The 24,255-nt window shown below is 37.6% G+C and overlaps 1 protein-coding gene across 1 annotated transcript; it reads right to left on the bottom strand.

Moving 5' to 3' along the window:
• Positions 1-18,070: 18,070 nt before the first annotated feature.
• LOC103697744 (cyclin-U1-1) lies at positions 18,071-23,107 on the bottom strand. Its single transcript, XM_039119776.1, has 2 exons — positions 22,625-23,107; positions 18,071-18,541 (listed from the first exon to the last, which is right to left on the bottom strand). The coding sequence occupies exons 1-2, from the start codon at positions 23,011-23,013 to the stop codon at positions 18,259-18,261; spliced, it is 672 nt and encodes a 223-aa protein (XP_038975704.1). The 5' UTR covers positions 23,014-23,107; the 3' UTR covers positions 18,071-18,258.
• Positions 23,108-24,255: the final 1,148 nt, after the last annotated feature.

The following is a 24,255-nucleotide window of genomic DNA, read 5'->3' as shown; positions in this document are numbered from 1 at the left end:
GGCAATAATGGCAAAGGCTGTCGTGGCATTTCCCAACATTGACAAATTCAATGTAGTCAGCATGAACTTTACAATGAGGGGGAGTATTGAGAATCATTGATTATCCTACTTATACTAGGATTCTATTTTTAGTTTTATTCTACTTAGTTATTCCTTCTACAGTAGCTATCTTTATCCTTTAATAGTTATAAAATCTTATCCTTTAGTGGGTGTTGGTTTTTGAATATGAGTAGTAATTAAATATCCATCAATATGATGCAATAAGAAAATTAACAATAAGAAAATGCTTACAACATTAACACTTTGAGTTAGCAATAATGATGAATAACATAAACAGTATTACCATAATACACCTTTGGGTTGTAATTATGAAACACTAAATTACTATTATGGTGATTCCCAATTCACCTAGGAATAATTAATGATATAGGTCCAAAATTCAAATAGGTCTGTTGCCTTTGAGCATCCAATACCTATTAAATCAAGGATACTCATTAATTATCCTAACTCAGCAAATCAATCATTTGAAAGTGGTGCACCTTTGGGCCAATCCATAATATCTCATGATTGAAAAACTGTAAGTCATAATTTGCAAAGTCATTATCTTAATACCTGGGATTAGAGTATTTGATGACTTAATGTCTATTAAACATTCTAGTTGGGTTACTTTGGTAACTACCAAACCATTACATAATATAGACATCAAATTAAAATAATGACATTGCACATAATTGACAATTCATAATATGACAAATTAAAATAAAACATGTATTTAATATTTTACTAATCTACATAATCAGTACATATGTCATATCATGCTCAAGTATACTAAAATGTAAAATAAATGACAATTTTTTTTTTAATCACATTACCCTACAAGGACCTCTGCATAAATAATATGTTTTATAGGGACTAAATTAACATATTTTGAGGACCTCTAAATAAGTGATATGTTTTACAGGGACTAAATCAAAATATTTTGTTTCTTATAGCCCTGGAAGGATGTCAGCATAAATAAAATGTTGCACAGGGGCTTAACAGAAATAATTTCATCTTTTAACAGCCCTCTAAGGACTTCACTATAAATAAAATATTTCACAGGGATTTAACAGAAACATTTTCTTTCTTTAACAGCCCTGGAAGGACTGTATGCATAAGTTTAACATTTAATAGGGACTGAAATGAAAATAATTCGTCCTTCTAACAGCCCTGGAAGGACTGTTATGCACAAATAAACTATGCAGAGGGGCTTAAACAAAAATTTCCTTTTATTGGCCAAACGAACTCGGGTTTCGGATCGAAACCCAAAAACCCGAACCTGTTTTGCCTAAATTAATATTTTTTTTAAAAGAACTGAAGACGGGTCGGGATCGACCCGTCTTCCTCCTCTTTTAGCGGCGGGCTAGGGTTCCGCCGAACCCAGCCCGCCAGCCTCCGGTCGCCGGGCGACGAGCGCGCCGCCTCCTTCCGGTGGACTCGCCGCCCGATGGCGAGCCCACCGGCGGTCGCACGCCAGCAGGGCAACGCCGGCGGGTTGGGGTTCCGCCGAACCCAACCCGTCGGCTCTTAGGAGCAGCGGGTGGCGATCATGCCGCCGGACGAAGTGCCGCCCGACGGCGCCACCGGGATGGGCCCGACGCCGGACGAAACGCCGCCCGACGGCGTCACCCGCAGGAATACAGAGGAAGACGGCGATCATCCGATAAGTTTTCCCTTTTTTTTTTTTTAAGAGTGGGAGGGAGACCATGGCCGGCGGCTACGCCGGATCCTCTGATGGCTCACGGCGGCATATGCCGGCCAGATCCGGCGTCAGCAGGGTCAAACCCCGAGTGGGGTTGTTTCTCAAATCCATGGATCCGGTTTGGGTTGTATGATATCATTAAAACCCATCCAGGGACAATGCAATGGTCGGCTCTCGGCGCAATATCCCGGCGTCCCAGTGACGGCCGGTCAAGATGGCGATGATGAGATCGCCTCTATGGTGCCAAAACGACCATTGCCTTGTCCACTGTGATCTACCCTTTCATTGTGATCTGGTTCTAGGATGAACCAGGCTCTGATACCACATGTTAAAAACCATCTTAAATAGGATCATGATAGAACCAATCTTGAAAGGAAGCATACCTGAGTCCATGATAATCTGAACGATCAAAGCTTCCTTTGTTTCTCCCTCTTAGCCCCTGTTCAAAACACCCGGTGATGGAGACCGATGCCGTGTTTTCTATATAGGCAGAGGGTGAGACCCGTTATGTTATCCTACCATCAAGGATAATGCTTCCACTTCTCACGGAATCGTAACTGACCACGATGTGGTCATGTGGGTCAAAACCCAACAGATCCAACATTCTCCTACTTGGACCATATTGATGCTATTTATCAATGTGGGCCACAACTTGACGGGATCGCAACAAAGTCTAGATGAATGAGAGACTGATTCGAATACTAAAGCTTGATAAAGAAACAACATAGCGGGCCAGACTTTCTTTGTTTAAATCTTGAATCCGAGAGCCTCCGCGTGCAGCCATCAGGTCTTCACGTCATACCTTAGTGCCCATTCTCTTATAGAAAGAGGAGATCGAGCTCAGGCCGTACGTTATCTGAGACTCACACTCGAGATTGTCTCTCAGTGGCTTTAACTTAGAGCTTATCTGTGAAACCCTGGAACTGGGCCTGGTCCACTTGACCGGCCCAGTCCCCATACCTGGCCTCACGTGCGTTGCACGTGAGGCAACGAGATGGATTCTTTCCATCCCGAAGAAGAAGGAAGAGCCCTGTTTTAGGGCTTCCTTCTCCTTCTCCTTCTCCTTGGAATCCACCAAAGGAGAGCCTCCGCACAGGGGGAGGGGGGTTCTTCTTCGCATTGCCGGAGAGATAGAGAGGAAGAGGGAGAGCCGAGTAGCACGGGTGACCCTTTCCCTTCATCGCCGCCGGAGAGAAAAGCCACCGGACCTTCATCGGGGCTGAGGTAAGGCCTTCTCCTCTTCCTCTCTTGGTGATTAGCCATGGTGTTGGGGGTTTTGAGCCGGCCGATCGCCGGAAACTTGGGTCCAAAAAATGGGTCGGCCGAATGCTCCACTGTCAGCCTTGTTCGCCGCCGCCAGCCGCCGGGAGTGGTCGGGCTTGCTCCGCCACCTCCTGCCGCTGTCAGGCCGGCCACCGCGGCCGCTCTTGGGCCCGACCGAGAGGGAAGAAGAAGGGGGCGGGAAAAGAAGAAGGAAAAAGAAAAAGGAAAGAAGAAGGAAAAAGAAAAAAAAAGAAAAAAAAAGAAAGAAAAGAAAAAAAAAAGAAAAGGAAAGAAAGAAAAAGAAAGAAAAAGAAAAGAAAGAAAAAAAAAATAAAGGGAGGGGTGGTTTATGGGTATGCACCCGAATCCGAACCCAAACCCGAGGTGCTAGGCACCTCTGCAGGAACGATCATGGAAGGATATTAAAGTTTAAGTCTTTGTATACATATATTGTGATGAATTTTAAAAGAAGAATATGATTTTTGAATATTAGGTTCTGCGAGGGATTTGCGGAATTAATTGGATTTGTTGCGAATCGCGTTCATAAAGTAAGTGATGTAACCTCTTTACTAGATTTATCGGCAAACTAAATATCTGTTTTACGAATCGAATTATTTGTGATTTCGAATTTGATGCATAGATTATATGAATATTTTTAGAATATTGTATGGCTCTGATTGAACGTATTTGCTTTATATTTGAATTGTATTTACTTGCTCTGACATTGTACTCTTCGGCTTGAAACACTGAACATAATGTAAGAAAAGATAATGACCTGAAATAGATTTAGACTTGCAGTTGGGCTATGTTGAGGACCCTACCAATGGGGGCTAATACATTGGTACCGCAAGAAGAATAGTCGGTGATATGATCCTGCTACAGGGAACATGTGGTCATAGTTCCTGGTTGTTGAGTTGAATCTAACATATTGAAAGAAATTAAGATATGAACGGTATTTGATTTTGACATTGCATGTTTTCACGACTGAAATATGAAATTGAGAACTAATTGAACTTCGACCTGGCTATGTTGAGGACCCCGCCAATGGGGGCAGATACGTTGGCAATTGACTGTCCTGAAGGACTCACTGCAAGAAGATTAGCCGGTGTTGATGACCCTGCCACAGGAAACATGTGGTCATAGTCCAGGATTGACAAGATGAATTGAATATGTGAAAGAATCTTGAAAACGTGAAAAGAATCTTATGAATTTAAGAAATATTTGACTTATACTTTGGAACTGCATATTTATTTATTTTCCACATATTATTGCTTGATTTATCTAGCTAGAGTGTTCATTACTTACTGGGTTGTCTAGCTTATACCATCTCTTGTTGTTTTAACAGATTTCGAGAACTAGTCTATTGGGGATTCAAAATGGAAGAGCGACTAGAAGGATTGTGGCACAAGTTATCTTAGATTAGGGTTATTTAAGTTGATTTGTTATTATGGACATTTATTATGATTGGTAGACTTTTGTTATTTTAAGAACTAAGTTTCTGCATGTTGGTAAATGATTATTCCGCTGCGTATTTAGACTTGTGAGACCTTATGACTTGAGTTAGTCAATGGAATAAGATTGCATTTATTCAGTTAAATTATTTTAGAATTACATAATTGAGGTGTTTTGGTTTAGATGCCTTGCATGCTCGTGGGGAGAGTTTTCTACGGGTGTGCTGCGGTTGGTGCGACCCCCAGCTCGCGATCTCGGGCCGGGGGCGTGACAACTTAAGTGGTATCAGAGCGGACATGGATAGAATCTAAGACAAAGAATCATACCCGATATGAGTATAGGTGGGTAGACACTAGGGACATTGGGACGTTAGGTGTGAAAGAATGTGATGATTATTCTTATAAAAAAAAATTTATTTTAATTCGGTGAGCTTTCTTTTTATGAATCTGCTGTTATTTGATGTATATAGGTCAGGATGCCTCAACGTCGGGCGAAAAAGACTACTATTGGTGCTACGAATGAGACACCGAATCGGCACGCTGACAGCACACCCCAACGGGCTACGAGTATCCCTCAGTAGGAGGGAGTCGTGAGCCCTCAAACAGGACAGGAACCGGGCTTAGTCCAGGTTATGCAGACCATAGTGGGCCTTATGCAAATGCAACAGCAGTTGCTCCAACAACAAGCGCAGTTGCTCCAAACACAGCCACAGCAAGGACGAGGGAAACAGTGTGAATATCATAGCAGCATAGCTGAATTTAAGAGGCTGGCTCCTCCAGCTTTTCAGGGGACTACAGAACCTTTGGAAGTAGACCAATTGGCTTACAGAGATGGAAAAAGCATTTGCTATCTTAAGATGCCAGGACGATGAAAAACTTCTGTTTGCATCATACATGTTGCAGGGAGAAGCATTTAATTGGTGGCAGATGTCGGAACATAAATTTGAGCATGATGGGGAACCTCTCACTTGGGATAAATTTCGAAAAGCATTCTATGATAAATATTTTCCTCGGAGTGTAAGAACACAGAAGGAACAAGAATTTATCCATTTGAAGCAAAGGGGCATGACAGTGCCCGAATATGAAGCCAAATTCACAGAACTAGCCAAATTTGTTCCGAAATTGGTAGAGGATGAGCAAGACCGAGTGCACAAGTTTGAGATGGGATTGAAGACTGAAATTAGGAAGCAAGTAGTACCCTATGAGTTGACTACCTATGCAGCTGTGGTCAATAAAGCTTTAATCACTGAAAGGGAAGTCAACGAAGCTTTTGCTGAAAGGGAAAGAAACCAAAAGAAAAGAAACAGACCTGCTGAATTTAAAGGGGGAAACAAGAATTTCAAGAATCTAGCTCAGAAACCAAATAAAGATAGAAATCTCAAAAATGAGAGTGGGAAGTGTTCAAGATGTGGCGGTAATCATGAATTTGCAAATTGTCCCTGGGTTACAGGTTCTTGTTTTCATTGCGGACAGAAAGGTCATAAAATTGCAGACTGCTCACAAAGAAACGAGAATAAATCTACGCAGGCAATAGAAAGAAGCCAGAGGCCAAAGACTCAAGGAAGGGTATTTGCACTTACACAGCAAGATGTACAAGCTTTTAATGCAGTGGTGACAGGTACTATTCCTGTATCTGATATTTATGCTTATGTCTTATTTGATCCTGGTGCCACACATTCATTCATATCCTCAAACTTTGTCAAAACACATGACATATTGTGTTGAATCCATGACCGCTAAGTTCTATGTGGAGACACCAGTAGGCGGTATGTTGAGCACTGATGTTATATGCAAGTCATGTAAAATTGAAATAATAGATAGGGAGTTACTAGTGGATCTGATTGTACTTGATATGCAGGATTTTGATGTCATTCTAGGGATGAATTGGCTTGCTACCTATCATGCCTCAGTAGACTGTCATGGCAAGAAGGTAAACTTCCAAATTTCGGAGGAACCGGCATTCAGTTTCTATGGGAACCAAAGAACTGCTTTTCCTCATATTATCTCGGCTTTGCAAGCTGGACGAATGTTAAGGAAAGGATGCACAGGTTATTCTGGTCTCAGTAATTGATATACAACAAGATGAACTAAAGATAGAGGATATTCCTATAGTGAATGAATTTTCGGACGTCTTTTCCGAGGAGTTATCAGGATTGCCACCGGACAGAGAAATTGAATTCACTATTGATCTTGTACCTGGTTTAGGTCTGATTTCTAAAGCTCCTTATCAAATGGCCCAGCTGAATTAAAAGAATTGAAAGATCAGTTGCAAGATTTACTAGACAAGGATTTTATATGACCTAGTGTGTCACCTTTGGGGAGCTCCAGTGCTCTTTGTGAAAAAGAAAGATGGAAGCATGAGACTCTGCATTGACTATAGAGAATTGAATAAAGTCACTATAAAGAACAAGTACCCTTTGCCTCGAATAGATAATTTATTTGACCAGTTGCAAGGTGCACATGTTTTCTCTAAGATTGATCTCCGCACAGGATATCATCAGCTAAAGATCAAAGCGGAAGATGTACCCAAGACTACATTCAGAACTCATTATGGACGTTATGAATTCTTGGTGATGCCTTTTGGATTGACGAATGCCCCCAGCAGCTTTTATGGACTTAATGAACAGAATATTTAAATCCTTTCTAGATCGATTTGTGGTGGTGTTCATTGATGACATTTTAATTTATTCAAAAGGAAAAGAAGAACATGAGGAACATTTACGAAGCGTACTTCAACTCTTAAGGAGGGAGAAGCTCTATGCTAAATTAAAGAAGTGTGAGTTTTGGTTGAATGAGATATCTTTTTTTTTGGGGCATATCATATCCGGAGATGGGATTTCTATGGATCCAGCAAAAGTGGAAGCTGTAGTGCAATGGAACAGGCCAACAAATATTTCTGAGATTTGCAGCTTTCTAGGAATGGCAGGCTATTACCGACGATTTATGGAAGGATTTTTCTCTATAGCTATACCTTTGACTCGCTTAACTCAAAAAGGAGTTAAGTTTGAATGGACTGAAGATTGTGAATGAGGCTTTCAAGAATTAAAGAGGCGATTGGTTACAGCACCTATTCTTACTATACCTACAGGTGATGATGGATTCACAATTTATAGTGATGCTTCAAGGAAGGGACTCGGCTGTGTTTTGATGCAGCACGGTAAAGTAGTAGCCTATGCCTCTAGATAATTAAAATCTTATGAGCAAAATTATCCTACTCATGATTTGGAGTTAGCAGCTGTGATTTTTGCTCTCAAGATTTGGAGACATCATCTTTACGGAGTACGATACGAGGTGTTTACAGATCACAAGAATTTGAAATATATATTTACCCAGAAGGAACTGAATTTGAGACAAAGAAGATGGCTGGAATTGTTGAAGGACTATGATCTAGCGATTAATTATCACCCTGAAAAAGCTAATGTTGTTGCAGATGCTTTAAGCAGAAAGTCAATAGTAAATATAGCCACTTTGATTACTAGCCAACGACATATTTTGGAAGATGAGAGAAAACTTGAATTAGAGATCCGAGTACTTGGCTCGGGGACTCAATTGGATTATATGCAGGTTCAGCCGACACTCATAAAGAGGATCAAGATAGCTCAGCGTAATGACCAGCAGTTATTGAAGATTCGGGAGTCAGTAGAAGCAGGAGATATATCTGAATTCGGGATATATGAGGATGGATCTTTGAGGTATCGGAATAAAATTTGTGTACCTATGGATTTGGAAGTTAAACAGGAAATTCTTAAAGAAGCTCATCAGTTTGGATATACAGTGCACCCGGGAGGAACTAAGATGTATAGAGATTTAAAGGAATTTATTGGTGGAACAACATGAAAAGGAAAATTGCTCAATTCGTGGCACAATGTCTAGTATGTCAGCAGGTTAAGGCCGAACACCAAAGACCAGCAGGGTCGCTTCAGCCTCTTGACATTCCACTATGGAAGTGGGAACAAATTTCCTTGGACTTTGTAACAGGACTGCCAAAAGACTCCCAGTTCTAACGATGCCGTGTGGGGTGATAGTGGATAGGCTAACCAAATCGGCACACTTTTTACCTTTCAAAGTTGGGTTCGGTCTGGAAAGGCTAGCTAAATTATACATTAAAAAGATTGTAAAGCTGCACGGTATTCCAGTATCCATTGTTTTTGATCGAGATACTAGATTTGTATCACAATTTTGGAAAAGCTTGCATAAAGCTTTGGGGACAAAGTTGTGTTTTAGTACTGCCTTTCACCCTCAGACCGATGGTCAGTCTGAGAAGACTATTCAGATACTCGAGGACATATTGAGAGCTTGCGTCATAGATATGAAGGGTTCTTGAGATGAGCATCTACCTCTGATAGAATTTGCATATAATAACAGTTATCAGAGTAGCATACAGATGGCGCCTTATGAAGCTTTATACGGAAGAAAATGTCGTTCGCCAATTTGTTGGGATGATATTGGTGAACGAAAATTGTTGGGGCCCTGAACTTGTACAACAGACAGTTGAGAAAATTCAGCTAATCAGAGATCGCCTTCGGACTGCACAAAGTAGACAGAAGAGTTATGCGGATAATAGAAAAACGAGAATTAGAATTTCAAGTTGGTGACCATGTATTTCTTAAAATATCACCTACAAAGGGAGTCTCAAGATTTGGTATTCGAGGAAAATTGAATTCCAGATTTGTTGGTCCTTTCGAGATCTTAGAAAGAATTGGTGTGGTGGCTTACAGACTTGCCCTGCCGCCTTCTCTGGCAGGTGTACACGATGTTTTCCATGTCTCAATGTTGAAAAATATATACCAGACCCAAGTAATGTCACAGAGCTTGAGCCCTTACAAGTTAGAGAAAATCTATCATATAAGGAGCATCCAGTGCAGATAGTGGACAGAAAAGATCAAGTTTTGAGACATCGTGTTATACCTTATGTCAAGGTGCAGTGGAGCCATCATTCAGAAAGAGAAGCTACCTGGGAACTAGAAGATGAGATGAAGCAGAAATACCCTCAACTTTTTGAAACTGCAGGTACGCAAATTCGGGGACAAAATTTTTTTTAGGAGGGGGGAATGTGAAACCCTGGAACTGGGCCCGGTCCACTTGACCGGCCCAATCCCCATACCTGGCCTCACGTGCGTTGCACGTGAGGCAACGGGATGGATTCTTTCCATCCCGAAGAAGAAGGAAGAGCCCTGTTTTAGAGCTTCCTTCTCCTTCTCCTTCTCCTTGGAATCCACCGAAGGAAAGCCGCCGCACAGGGGGAGGGGGGTTCTTCTTCGCATTGCCGGAGAGAGAGAGAGGAAGAGGGAGAGCCGAGTAGCACGGGTGACCCTTTCCCTTCATTGCCATCGGAGAGAAAAGCCGCCGGACCTTCATCAGGGCTGAGGTAAGGCCTTCTCCTCTTCCTCTCTTGGTGATTAGCCATGGTGTATGGGGGTTTTGAGCCGGCCGATCACCGGAAACTTGGGTCCAAAAAATGGGTCGGCCGAATGCTCCACTATCGGCCTTGTTCGCCGCCGCCAGCCGCCGGGAGTGGTCGGGCTTGCTCCGCCACCTCCTGCCGCTGTCAGGGCCCGCCACCGCGGCTGCCCTTGGGCCCGACCGAGAGGGAAGAAGAAGGGGGCGGGGGCTCGCGGATCCCTTATTTCGCCGAAGAAGAAGAGGGGAGTCCGGGAGAAGAAGGGAAAAGAAAAAGGAAAGAAGAAGGAAAAAGAAAAGAAAGAAAAAAAAAGAAAAGAAAAGAAAAAAAAGAAAAGGAAAGAAAAGAAAAAAAGAAAAAAAATAAATAAAGGGAGGGGTGGTTTACGGGTATGCACCCGAATTCGAACCCAAATCCGAGGGTGCTAGGCACTTCTGCAGGAACGGTCATGGAAGGATAAAGTTTAAGTCTTTGTATACATATATTGTGATGAATTTTAAAAGAAGAATATGATTTTTGAATATTAGGTTCTACGAGGGATTTGTGGAATTAATTGGATTTGTTGCGAATCGCGTTCACAAAGTAAGTGATGTAACCTCTTTACTAGATTTTATCGGCAAACTAAATATCTGTTTTACGAATCGAATTATTTGTGATTTCGAATTTGATGCATAGATTATATGAATATTTTTAGAATATTGTATGGCTCTGATTGAACGTATTTGCTTTAGATTTGAATTGTATTTACTTGCTTTGACATTGTACTCTTCGGCTTGAAACACTGAACATAATGTAAGAAAAGATAATGACCTGAAATAGATTTAGACTTGCAGTCGGGCTATGTTGAGGACCCCTGCCAATGGGGGCTAATACATTGGTACCGCCAAGAAGAATAGTCGGTGATATGACCCCGCCACAGGGAAACATATGGTCATAGTTCCTGGTTGTTGAGTTGAATCTAATATATTGAAAGAAATTAAGATATGAACGGTATTTGATTTTGACATTGCATGTTTTCACGACTGAAATATGAAATAGAGAACTAATTGAACTTCAACCTGGCTATGTTGAGGATCCCGCCAATGGGGGCAGATACGTTGGCAATTGACTGTCCTGAAGGACTCACCGCAAGAAGATTAGCCGGTGTTGATGACCCTGCCACAGGGAACATGTGGTCATAGTCCAGGATCGACAAGTTGAATTGAATATGTGAAAGAATTTGAAACCGCGAAAAGAATCTTATGAATTTAAGAAATATTTGACTTATACTTTGGAACTGCATATTTATTTATTTTCTACATATTATTGCTTGATTTATCTAGCTAGAGTGTTCATTACTTACTGGACTGTCTAGCTCATTATACTATCTTTTGTTGTTTTAGCAGATTTCGAGAACTAGTCTATTGGGGATTCAAAATGGGGAGAGCGACTAGAAGGATTGTGGCACAAGTTATCTTAGATTAGGGTTATTTAAGTTGATTTGTTATTATGGACATTTATTATGATTGGTGGACTTTTGTTATTTTAAGAACTAGGTTTCTGCATGTTGGTAAATGATTTCCGCTGCGTATTTAGACTTGTGAGACCTTATGACTTGAGTTAGTCAATGGAATAAGATTGCATTTATTCAGTTAAATTATTTTAGAATTACATAATTGAGGTGTTTTGGTTTAGATGCCTTGCATGCTCGTGGGGAGAGTTTCCTACGGGTGTGCTGCGGTTGGCGCGACCCCCGGCTCGCGATCTCGGGCCGGGGGCGTGACAATTTAGGTGGCCGCGGTGGCCGGCCCTGACAGCGGCAGGAGGTGGCGAAGCAAGCCCGACCACTCCCGGCGGCTGGCGGCGGCGAACAAGGCCGACAGTGGAGAATTCGGCCCAACCCATTTTTTGGACCCAAGTTTCCGGCGATCGGCCGGCTCAAAACCCCCATACACCATGGCTAATCACCAAGAGAGGAAGAGGAGAAGGCCTTTCCTCAGCCCCGACGAAGGTCCGGCGGCTTTTCTCTCCGGCGGCGATGAAGGGAAAGGGTCACTCGGGCTACTCGGCTCTCCCTCTTCCTCTCTCTCTCTCCGGCAATGCGAAGAAGAACCCCCCCTCCCCCTGTGCGGCGGCTCTCCTTCGGTGGATTCCAAGGAGAAGGAGAAGGAGAAGGAAGCCCTAAAACAGGGCTCTTCCTTCTTCTTCGGGATGGAAAGAATCCATCCCATTGCCTCACGTACGCACGTGAGGCCAGGTATGGGGACTGGGGCCGGTCAAGTGGACCGGGCCCAGTTCCAGGGTTTCACATTATCTCCTCCCCCCTTCAATGCTTCTCTCCCTGATCCTCCCTCGGCTAGATAATAAAGGTGGACCGCCCATCAAATGACACACAAGTTTTCATGCCTCTGTTGCAACAAGAAGGCTCTTAGAGCAGAGGACAGGCGATTTAGAGAAGTCGTGATGCCGAAGGGTTGCCCGTAGGAGTGGAGTTTCTTGCTTTCAATGAGGCTTATCTCTATGATTAACTTCGAGCGCTGAGAGGTAAGGTGGAGCATCCATTCAAAGGACGAAACCATCCAGGTTTGGTAGCTACTTTCCTATTCTTCTTGTCTAATTCTTATAAATTTTTTATTAAAACAATATTAAATTTTAGCAAGTTCCCATATCTATTAGGAACAATATTGAATAACTTTACCATGTTTCGTTATTTTCAAGTCCTACTTCGAGTATAATTCTGTATTAGATTTAATGCCTGAATTAGGATTAGGAGATCATGTCCCATAAATATATCTAATGCGTCGTAAGGGATAGCCTTTTAATATATTAGTAAATTTTTCAAGAGATTTTCTTTCACCAAATGAAGAATTTTTCAAACCTAATTTACTTCTATTTGCATGTTAATCTTCGAAGTAAAACCTCATTGATCAAATCATCTGTTCTTCATGTTGCATCATTACCAAGCTTTGTCCATTAAACAGGTTCCCGCATTCTAGCATTCTAGCTAGACGACGACTCCATAATAAAGCCTTGGTTAAGAGAAGCCCTGAAGTATAAAACCCATTTGATAGGTTCCTTACCTGTATCCGGATCTATGTTGATAGCACATCTTTATTAGATAACAAGATTTTATCTTCATCTTTGACCCCCCAGGATCCAGTTAAGCAATGAAATCCTAATACCATTCTCTTAACACGCGCACATAGACAAAATAAGCTATGAAAAGTTGTTTTTTTTATTATTATTATGTACATTACTATAATATATTAAATGGACTTTTTTTTGTGTTTGCCAAAGAGATTTTTTTAAAGCCTCTTGACATTTGATTCCTCGGTTAGTAAGTATATACATAATATGAAGTTTAATGAGGTATTTATGTAAATCTACTCTATACGCGATGAAATAGGTGCAAAGCCCACAAATGTCTCAGACTCCGAGCTTTCCTCTTATAGTTACTCCGTTTTGCACCTTTAGAGAAAACAGGAGATGAACGACTCCAACCGAACTCTCAAAGCCTCCCATCCAAGTTTTTTTCCACTGCATTTTCGCAGCATATGGGGATTCTAGTAAATGGAAAAGGTTGGTGGTTTATATCCTGTTGGATTAGAACTTTGAAATAGATTGGGACTTGAACTAGCAAAGAAACTAATTAACCAGGAGGATTCCTTAAAGGTACAATATACAAGTACTCTTGGGGTAAAAGGAGGCAAGATCGAGCATCTCTTGTCGCTTTGAATTCCCAGCCATTGTAGCATGTTCCACGTGTACCTTTTATTTAGCTACGTATTTGCCACAAGAGAGAGAAAGAATATCCAGCTCTTAATAAAAAATACTACTCAATAAGTGAAAAATAAGAGTGCATCTTTCCTATTTCTTTCCCACCATTCTTGATTCCATAACCAAACTTCCTCTTTGATCATGAGAACTTCTGCTTCCACCATGTGATACAATAATATATCAAAGTATTTCTTTTTTTCTATGATACATCAATGGAATTTCTTTAAAGTCTTTGAAATTTGATTCTTCTCTTAGGAGGTGTATATTATTATGGAATCTCGAAGACTCTCATCCATGTTTTTCCCCTCAATGTATGTAGCACAGGGGGGATTTTTAGTAATTTGGTAATGGGAAGCGTGGGTAGTAGACTGGTTTTTCTTTCTTGTTATATTAGAATTTGAAATAGTTTAGGAATTAGATTGGTAGAGAAAACCAAAAAGGTGGTGATTGATTCCATCAATGTATTCTATATAATTTTTCGGAAAAAGGGAGAGGAAAGATAGAGCATCTCTCATTGTTGTAGATTTCTTTCCTATTGTACCTGCTTCCATTAGTAATACATATGTACACCTTTTATATCTAAATTACTTTATAAGGGTGAGAAAAAAATGCATCTCTTAATATAAAAAAAACTTATTAATAGCATGGTTGTACGAGGGAGAAATCTATATTACTATTACTAGAGAACCTCCAAATGTATTTTGAAAATAGGAGCATTTCCTTTATGTTTGCTTTCCATCATTTAGGAACTTTAAACTACAATGTAATTATATATATTTAAAGAATTTATGCTTGTGATAGAGAATGCATTTTAGGAAATTCCATAAAAATATCTTGTTTCATATTTTACTGACTCAAGCATATGCTTGGGAGATCAAACAATTTCTTTTATTTATCAAAAACAAGTTAGCTAGCTCTCCTTGTATAGGGAATGTAATGCTTACTTTCATGGCCACGAACACTAGTTTAAATTTTCAAAGAAAAACTCTATGAGAAAAATGGCATTCTTACTTTCTCATATCTTTTCTTTTTCCTTGAATTTCTTAAAGAGTCATTAGGCCTCAAACTATCAATTCATTGTTTTCCACTATTCATGTTTCTGGTAGATTAAGACTATAGCTTAAAATGAAAGGAAAAACAAAAAGGAAAGGGGGAGGGTGCAGCTTTGCCATTTTCTAACCTTACGTTTACTTGCCAATTAATTAATAAAAAATAATTATTAAATTCTTGAAATATGTAAATGCTATCAAATCCAAAAGAATTACCGAATTTTTTTTTTTATGCTTTATAACACCAAGATTGGAGCTTGATAACACCACTTCCTTGTGAATGATCCTGCCTCTCTAGATTCTACTTAGAGTATGTGTATTCAGCTATAAAAGAAAAATATTTGGGTAATAAAGTTGGGTCCGTGGCTATAAAATAACTATGAAAATTCTAAGGAAAAAGATAGAGTGAAAGGACTAATTTGCAAAATCAAACTCATTAACTAATCCGACTATTAGACTTAAAAACTTAAGTAGCTTAGATCCAACCAAAAGCAATCTTTTAGTTAACTTTGAGAGGATTCAAAAAATAAAGAACAAGCAACATGACAACTTTAATTCTAGAATCCTTTTAACGATCACCAATTTCTTATGTTAGAACTCACTAAGTATATATCCTATGCCTTATTGAAAGCATCTTTTCATCCACCTCGCATAGATTGCAATAAAGTATCTGATAAGTTCTATCATGTAAGAAATTATACCCATATATGCTAAATGTTAGTAGGGGAATGTTTCTAATAAAAACTAGTTTAAAACAACAAAAGTGAGGCTAGAAGTTGAAATATGGAATTATTTATATGTATTCCATTTGAGAAAATGTATATACTTATTTGGAGATATAATAATATGCTTTCTAGAATGGCCCCTTCTTTATTTTTCTAAAGAAGATAATTTAGGATGGAAAATGCTATGGTTTTGCTTTAGTTCCGCATTTTTAATTATACTAGTAGTCATTTTTATATTTTGTATATTTTCTTGTGTAAATAACTATGAATATAGAGAGAAATATAGAGAAGAAAATTGGGAACCGGGATTAAGACCTCATCAACCCGAGACCGAAAGGGGACGAGTCTCATATCGAAAACATTCCTCGGAGCCGGCCTCTAAGCTCGCAATCTCATCAGAGGTCTATCGTTCAATTATTTTTATACTTAATTATTTATCACATTAACTACAAAAATCAATTATTAGTGCAACTCATATATAGCTAAAATTGACAAACTGATGGATGATTAATGATGAAATTACCTCTATACTCAATCTTTTAAGGCAAAAAATCGAAGAGTGCTAATCTTACTATTAGTTTTCGACTACCTTATGTTTGTGAAGTTTTGTTACTTGGACTTTTCAATTCACGAGCACTCAACCGTTATGTTAAAATTAGTAATTATTAACTAGCAACTAATATTTAACCTTACTAACTACCTTGCCTTGTAATATTTGTTCTACCAAGTTTGTCTCTTAGTATCATAATATAACTAAGTTTTGTATGTAACATTTTCATATACTACAACCATTTTGGGAAGTTTATTTAGGCATGTAGGTTGTAATTGCCTCGATAGGCTTTGCTGAAAAACTACAATGTTCAATGAAGAATTAGTACAACCTTTTAAATTTTTGAACCATATTTAATAATCTCCAATATTAGGAGTAGAGGTTGATTTTGTTAAAAAATCACCCTATCAAACATGTGCATTTGCACATAGATATTCACTAGTACACTTAAATATGTCAATGCATTTCATTTCATATGTCATGGGCATGTCCAAGTCATCAAAGAATTTTTTTTTTTTGCCTTTGTAACATCTTGAATTTATGAAAATAGAATTTAATTTCTTCCCTAATATTATTTTAAAAACAATTTTCAGATAACCACTAATAAATTGACAATTCATTATGTTTAAGAGATTCCCAAAATATATTGTTTTCTAATGACAATTAAAACCAATAAATGGTGAAAAAGGATCAAATTCCTTGTTAGCCCTAAATGTTGTATCAAATTAGATGACCTTTCCAAATTGACTATAATTAATCATCATCATTACATACGCCCAAAAGATATTAACTATTTTCTCTCCAACACCTAATTACATTACAAAATAAAATATCATGCTTCAATATTTGGGTTTGGAAACATTTAAGTATACTTCTCATTTCTTCATGTTTATTCTAGATGAAATTCTTTCTCTCTCTCTCTTGTCAAAACATCTACTTGTATGCTCATAAAAACCTTCATTCCTATGCCAAAATCACCCACAACTTCAATCTCAAAAGCCCAAGCTTGTAATTGTTATATTGCAATGGTACCATATGACTACATGACAATATGTTGAGGGAGAGACTATTTAGTTTTGAAGTTATGGACTTGATATATATGGATGATCTTATTAAGTATAATGGTTATGTAAACTTGACAACTAATACTTGCCCTAATACGATATATATATTTTTTTACTTGATCATCATAACCGTTTGGAATTTAGAAGTTTTTTTTAATATGTGATTTTTCTTGAGATTAGTTGATTAGCCTATATTCATTGTTACTAGAACCAAGCCTCCTTTTTGTATAACTTGTAGACTACTTTCATATTCAAACTTTATAAGTTGGCAAAATGAATACATTATATCATTTGGTATTCCATGCTTTTCATAAGATTATCCTCCATGGAACCATCTATCATATTATTTTGAGGGATTAAAAGGTTGATATAATCTTAAAAACTTTATTACTTTTTGAAACTAGAATTGTACTTGAATCAACAATCTATTAGAATGTAAAACATATATGTAATATGTGTATATATTCCATTTAAACTGAATATATTGATATAAAGCAACTAGGGAAATGATATCCAGTAATAAATTATCACATGCTAGCAACTTCAACCTTCTCTTTTAATATTAAGTTATTTGAAATTCTGCTTATAACTATTTATATCCAAAGTATTGACATAATCTTTTGTAACTATTATACAGTTTTTGTATGAATGACGAATGACAAAATATAATTTAAAAAATGTTGATAAGAATACCACATCAACTTGTTAATAATTAAATCATTTATCCTATACAAGTCCTCTTATTATTTCTTTGCACTAAGTATGACACAATCAAACAATGATATGTCAAGCCAACAAAACTTATTCATCTATTTATATTTAAGAACATTTAAGTCATTGCAGCATTGCTCTAACTTTAACCATCAATTTGATAAAATGACTAGGAGATAATTATTGGAGTGTAATTCCTTCTTTTCATCATTTTTTCCACAAATTATGAATAGTTCATTGGATGCACAATAAAATCATTGTCATTTGCTACAATATTTTTCATGTTTATAATGACTTCTAGATATTCACTAAATCAAAAAAAAAGAAGTTCAACTAAACAATGTTTCTGAACCATATAGTTTCCTCTTTTCAATTACTTTTCTCTTATTTCTATTCCATTTATATAAGTTTTCAATGGCGAAAAAAAAGTCCATCCCATTAAGTACATTTTGTTTTTTCTTTTCTTCCTTTTATCTATATGATTTATATGAGCTTGTCTATTTCAACATTTGAGGATAAAAGCTACTAAAAATTTCACAGAATATTATTAATCTATGGAATGATGTGGTGGTGACAAAGAACTTTGTCTGGAGCCATTTACTGATCCCTTTGCTTCATTATCTTGTGGATCGTCAAATATAGCTCTTGTGATCTTTTGATTAGTCATGCTCCACATCATTTTCTTCTCCAAGTGCAAACAATAGCTCTCAAAAACACGTGAACTCACCATAACTCTAAAGTCCAACAAGAAGAGCAATTCTAGCTCTAATCGATTTAGCTCTATATTACTCACGCCTCCAACCCTTGCAAAAAAGGCATTATTATGATGCCTGCATATCAAAATAAGAGAGTAAAGTATCATCAAAATATTTGATAATATTGAACATTTGCTAAAATTATAGACAAAATTGACCAAAGAGATATCATGATGATCCAATATTAGAAGGGAAAATGATTGTGACAATTTATACTCATATATATATAGGAGTAAAAGTTGGAAATTAAATATTAAGCAAATTTGTTTGTGTTTGATGAATGCAGTTAAGATATATACTTTATCACATATATAATATACTTGAAAGCATAAATGTCAATCCTAACCTTCTTTTGAGAGAAAGATTAAGTAAAGCTCAACAATTCATTAAGATAAAAATAAGTGTAGAAGGTAAAATGACAAGGAATGAATAAGAAAAAGGAAAAGATAAATGAGAAGAAAAATATAAGAATAGAAAACAAAAATTAAGCCAGTATTATCTTAATTGCAAAAGATCCATTGAATAATAACCTTCTCCGTCTCTAGACGAGCCCTCCTAAGCCAAAAGTCTAACATTCTAGTTAACATCCTCAATCACTACCATCTTATCCCAAAATAAACTTATGTAAACTTTTCACCTTGGTGTGCCTCCACTTAGTCAAGATATACTATAATTGCACAAAGGAGAAACTTATTTTGAGACTATGACTGAGAAATTCCTCAAAAAATTAGTTGGAGAAACTCCAAATATACTTGACAAAAGGATAAGTTATCCTATTTTTCTTTTATGATTGTTTCTTTCCATCCTTTAAACTTTAAACCCTATGTGTGATTGTATGATTTTCCTACAACTAGGGTCCTTGAGAATTCATTATTTTCATGGAAATGCATTTTTAAAAATTCCATAAAATATCTTGTTTATTGTAGAGACTCAAGCATATATAGGGAATGGAAGTCAAGGCCTACTTTCACTTTGGCATATCATAAGGTCAAAATTTCAATGAAAACACTCTTAAGAAATAGTTGAGATTCTTATTCTCATATATATTTCTTTTTTCTCAATCTTTAAAGAATTTCTTGAGCCTCAAAACTATGAATTCATGGTTTTCCATTGTTTATAACTAGACTTGATTATGATAGATGAAAGAGAAAATGGGGGAAAAAATGGTTAGCTCCATCCTAACCTTAATTTATTGGTAAAAATAATTTTTAAATCATAAGATGTAAAAAATACTATAAAACCCAAACTAATTACCAAAAAATTTCTCTTTGTAGTTGAATTGTCAGGTCATGCAATAAGATTAGATAGCTATACTAACATCTTATGAATGATACCACCTCCATGGATCATGCCAATCCCTATAGGCAATGCTCATTGTGGTTGTGAATGACGAAATTCTTTAGAATCAAAGTTAAGTTCGAGATTATAAAAAAGTTATGAAAATTAGTAATGATAATAAATTAGATTGGTCGGATATCAGATGGGTTAAGATATGGGTCAGTTTAGAAACCTACAACCTAAAACCGACCTATTTACTAATTAGGTCAAAAATCCTAAATTGAAGCCAACATCTTTATTATACAGGTAATCCAAACATGAACAGTGCCACCTATTTAATAAACAGGTCGGATCATGCTAAACAAGTTAAATAAATTTTAAATAGGTTAAATAAATTTTAAATAATTTAAATAGGTTAAACAAGTTCTAAACATGCCGAATTATAACTATGTAGACCTAACCTGATTATTAAATGGGTTTCAACGGGTTAGGCATGTCAAGATTGTAAACCGGAACTGTCCTTTTAATAAATGGACTAAGTTGAGTCGGCCTATTTACAACCCAAATCTAGTTATATCAAACCTAAACCCATCAGTATTGGGTTGAATGCAGGTTGAGCCATAGTGCCATCCCTAGTTGTTAAACTTTCGGTAAAGATAGAGAAGGGAATGAGAAGTTAGCAAAATCACTGATTAGCTAAGATAAAAATAAGACTAATTGACTTAAGCAAATTAAATTCAGCCAAAAGAAATTGCATAGAGAACAAGCAATACAAAAAACACACTTTGAGAGTCCTTCAAAAGAAGCCCAACAAATAATCTGTTAGAGCTTGCTAATGAAACATCCTTTTGCCTAATGAGAGGAGCCCTTCTATGGATCTAACATGGATTTTAAGAATAGTGTTCTCCATAGAAGTCGGCAAACACATTTCCTACTTGAGCATGGGTCTCTCGGGATACCAAATTGAGGAACAAGGGTAAAGCACATTTTAGAAACTGTAGAATTCATTATCTCCAAATAACCAACAGTGTTTCTCAATGAGATTGAAAAAAAAAAGGAACATAAATGTTCACTCTCTCTCTCTCTCTCTCTCTCTCTCTCTCTCTCTCTCTCTCGCATGTGTCTCAATCCCACCACTCTAAAGAATTAAAAACTTTTTACGTTTTCCCCTTGAGTTGTCTTCCTCCCACGCTTCCGTCTCCAATAGGAGCATGGACCCATGCCTAAAGAAAGTAATGTTGGAAGTCCACTTCCATGCTAGGCACCATGAGAAGACTAAAAAAACAAAGGGTTTCACCCTCTCTGGGAATGAGGAGAGATTTTAACATTCTATTAATTTTTGTACGATATATTTCTTTATACTGGTGTGGCTCAATGGATTTGGGAGCCTCAAGCGAACTCACTAATAATGATGATGCATGTATTTGAAAATTATTTGGAGGCCTCAATGCATTTATAGTTAGAGTTTTTTGAGGATCTCAATGCATTTATATCTAAGAATTTTTAGGCTTGGGTGCCTCAATGCTATATTTATAGTTAAGAATCTTTAGGCTTGGGGACCTCAATACATTTATAGTTAAAAGTCTTTTAGGGGTCTCAATGCATTTATAGCTAAGAGTATTTATGTTGGAACCTTACGCGACTGTTTCAATTGTCTAAAAGTTCAGCCGGCCTTATCTTTATATATAAATAATTTTTATATTTATATAGGTTTTCCTATTTGAAAAATTATACAATTTTTTCTTGTATCTTCTTACACTTGTGGAAATTGTGGATTTCTTTAGGATCTATCAAATAAGAAATTTACCTATATAATGATAAACATTAGTATAGATTTATTTCCAACAAAAATTTCTTTTATGTCCAGTTTGACTGTAGCAAGCATGGCTATATATGGACCGAGGATGAATTAATTATGAATTGAACAGCATCATTTTTCCAAGGCTAAATAAAAAGAAGTAGATAAACAACTATAACCTTATGCATTTGGCCGACAGCATGGATTAGAAACCGAGGTTGATGTTTTATTCAACCAGTGAACACCCAGCTTAACCATTAGATGATGAGATTAATCTCTCTAGCAAAAGAGCTTGCAACATTTAATGAAGGACAACTTTATTAAAATTAGAGATTTTGATAGATAGGCATTAAATTTTACATCTACCATGCAGCCTTCCCACATTTGATGGTGGTCCAAAAATCATACAAATTTCATATATATCCTCTGAATATAAAAACAAGTTGGATGCCACCTGACCAAATGTCTACCATTTCTTTCCTATGCTTACATTTAGTGAACACATGCTACTCGGCAAAACAGTGTTTGCAACCAAAAAATCAAAGAGATGTTAAGATCCTATTCAAAAATCTAAAAATATTTAGATAGATGACCCCAAAAATATATAAGTACCATAAAAATTCTTAAGCTATCCAATATGAAATTATTATCCCTCCTAATAAAATAAAATAAAATAAAATAAAATAAAATAAAATAAATAAACAAGCAACTAAATAATATTATATAGGAAGAAGTTTTATAAAAAAATTACAAACTTGCCACAACACATGCAATGTTTCTGATCTTTCCTAATTATTATTATTTTATTATTATTATGATTATTATTATTATGATTATTATTATCATCTTTATCTTTTGGAAGATAATTATTGTTCTTATAAATGCCAAAATTCTCCATATGTGATCATGTGGGAGCCATTCGGTCATTGGGTGGTCATCAATATTTGTAAGAGAAAGTCACGTGCTTGGACTTCCGCTACGCTTACACTCTCTTCATCGTTTGATCAGTATCGGGGGGACAAAAGTTAATTAATCCAGAACGTCCAAAATTTAAAAGAAAGCAAGAAAGAAAATTAGCTTACATGTCGTCGAGGACCTTGGAGGCGATCAGGACGCTGGTGAGGATCAGACGGTGGACGTTGAGCGATACGACGAGGGATCCCGGGTTGCGGTGGACCGCCCGATCGATGTACACGAACCCCACCACGAAGCACGAGGGGCTGCACCCGGTGTACCGGTGGATCCGCTCCAGGTACTTCCCCACGCTGATGCTCGGGGGCCGCGGCCCCAGGAACGCCGCCAGGTCCCGCCGCCGCCTCTGCCACCCTTCCTCCGCCTTCTCCGGCCATCGCTCCGCCGCCGGGCCGATCCTGTCGTTCCGCGCCACCAGCCGCTCCAGCACCTGCGTCAGCACCGCCAGAACCCTCGGCGGCGCCGTCTCCGCCTCATCCGTCTCGCTGCCAGACTCCATTTCTCGCACGGCTCATGGTCCCTCTTCCCCAGGTCATATAGTGAGGATACTTGATATTCTGACCCTCGTTTCGATGCATTCACGTCCGGGTATTGGAATCCGCGGAGGAGGGGATAGAAGAAATGAGAGAGTGAACTCGTATTTGCCGTTAGCCGGATCGCTGACACGTGTGGAGCCCTCCGCGATGATGCTGCGGCCGCTTATTATTAATTTTTTCATGGACAGGAGGAATAGAGAGTGGATAAGGTTAATAATGCATGTACAGGCAATGTAGTCATGGAAGGACATCAAGGTTGGAACTGAAAAGAACGGGAGGATGCACGTTAGCCGACGGATCCTACTTGCAACCAAGAAAATACACCATACACTTGTGTGGATAGTTTTAAACTCCAATCTTTGAATTACTAGCAACCGCAACAATATTGGCACGAGATTCCAAGACCAACTTATAAACCCAATCTTTGAATTTAAATTTTACACACACCTCATCGTCTCCAATGGACATAAATAAAATCTATTTGCAACATCCACAAGCATATTTTCATTCCATAAGCTAGTTTCATAAATGATTTACATACAGGTTCAAGCCACAAAGAATATTCTAATCAAATATCATTAAAATCTTTCATAGGCCAAATCTTAAATAACTTTTTATGAATGAGTCTTACCTTTTCACTAAATAATAAATTTTAAAGCTAAGCATTATCACAGTATATTCTTATATCAAACAAATCTTGCTAAATCACATCGCACGATATGATTCTATGGCCGATCTTCTTGCACTTAATTTAGATCCAAATTCAACTAACTATAATAGGATCTATAGATTGTCAAACCTTCTATCATGTATCAAACCTTATAAATAAATTTTATCATCATTCTTTGGTACCATTTTCATACATAATCACAAAGGCTTGACAGGAAAATTTTTAAAGCAGCTTATATTGGAATAATATAATAGAAACTCTCTCTACAAGCATGCACTCATCCTATGTTAGATTCCTTATCTTAGAATTTATCTACTTATGCTCTAATACCATAATAATTGTCACGCACCCGACGCAAGATCGCGAGCTAAGGTTACACCAACCGCCGCATATTCATAGAAACTCTCCCTATAAACATGCAAGACATCTCATCACGATATCATAAAGCAAACGATGGAATAAATTTAAATAACCAATATTCAAACTTTAATTTAAATAACTAGAATCAAATTTTAATGTTTCACAGAACCATTAA

The sequence above is a fragment of the Phoenix dactylifera genome, unplaced genomic scaffold, assembly GCF_009389715.1.
Source record: "Phoenix dactylifera cultivar Barhee BC4 unplaced genomic scaffold, palm_55x_up_171113_PBpolish2nd_filt_p 000612F, whole genome shotgun sequence".
NCBI classification, from domain to species: domain Eukaryota; kingdom Viridiplantae; phylum Streptophyta; class Magnoliopsida; order Arecales; family Arecaceae; genus Phoenix; species Phoenix dactylifera.
The sequence above is the reverse complement of the archived record's forward strand: the minus strand, read 5'-3'. Positions and strand labels throughout refer to the sequence as shown.

What these genes read in the sequence shown, in the direction of transcription:
- LOC103697744 (XM_039119776.1), bottom strand. Translation starts at nt 23,013, where the DNA reads ATGGAGTCTGGCAGCGAGACGGATGAGGCGGAGACGGCGCCGCCGAGG. An exon ending in TCCAAGGTCCTCGACGACAT is followed by an intron (nt 18,542 to 22,624) that starts GTAAGCTAATTT and finishes TTTGATATGCAG; the next exon opens with GCATCATAATAATGCCTTTT.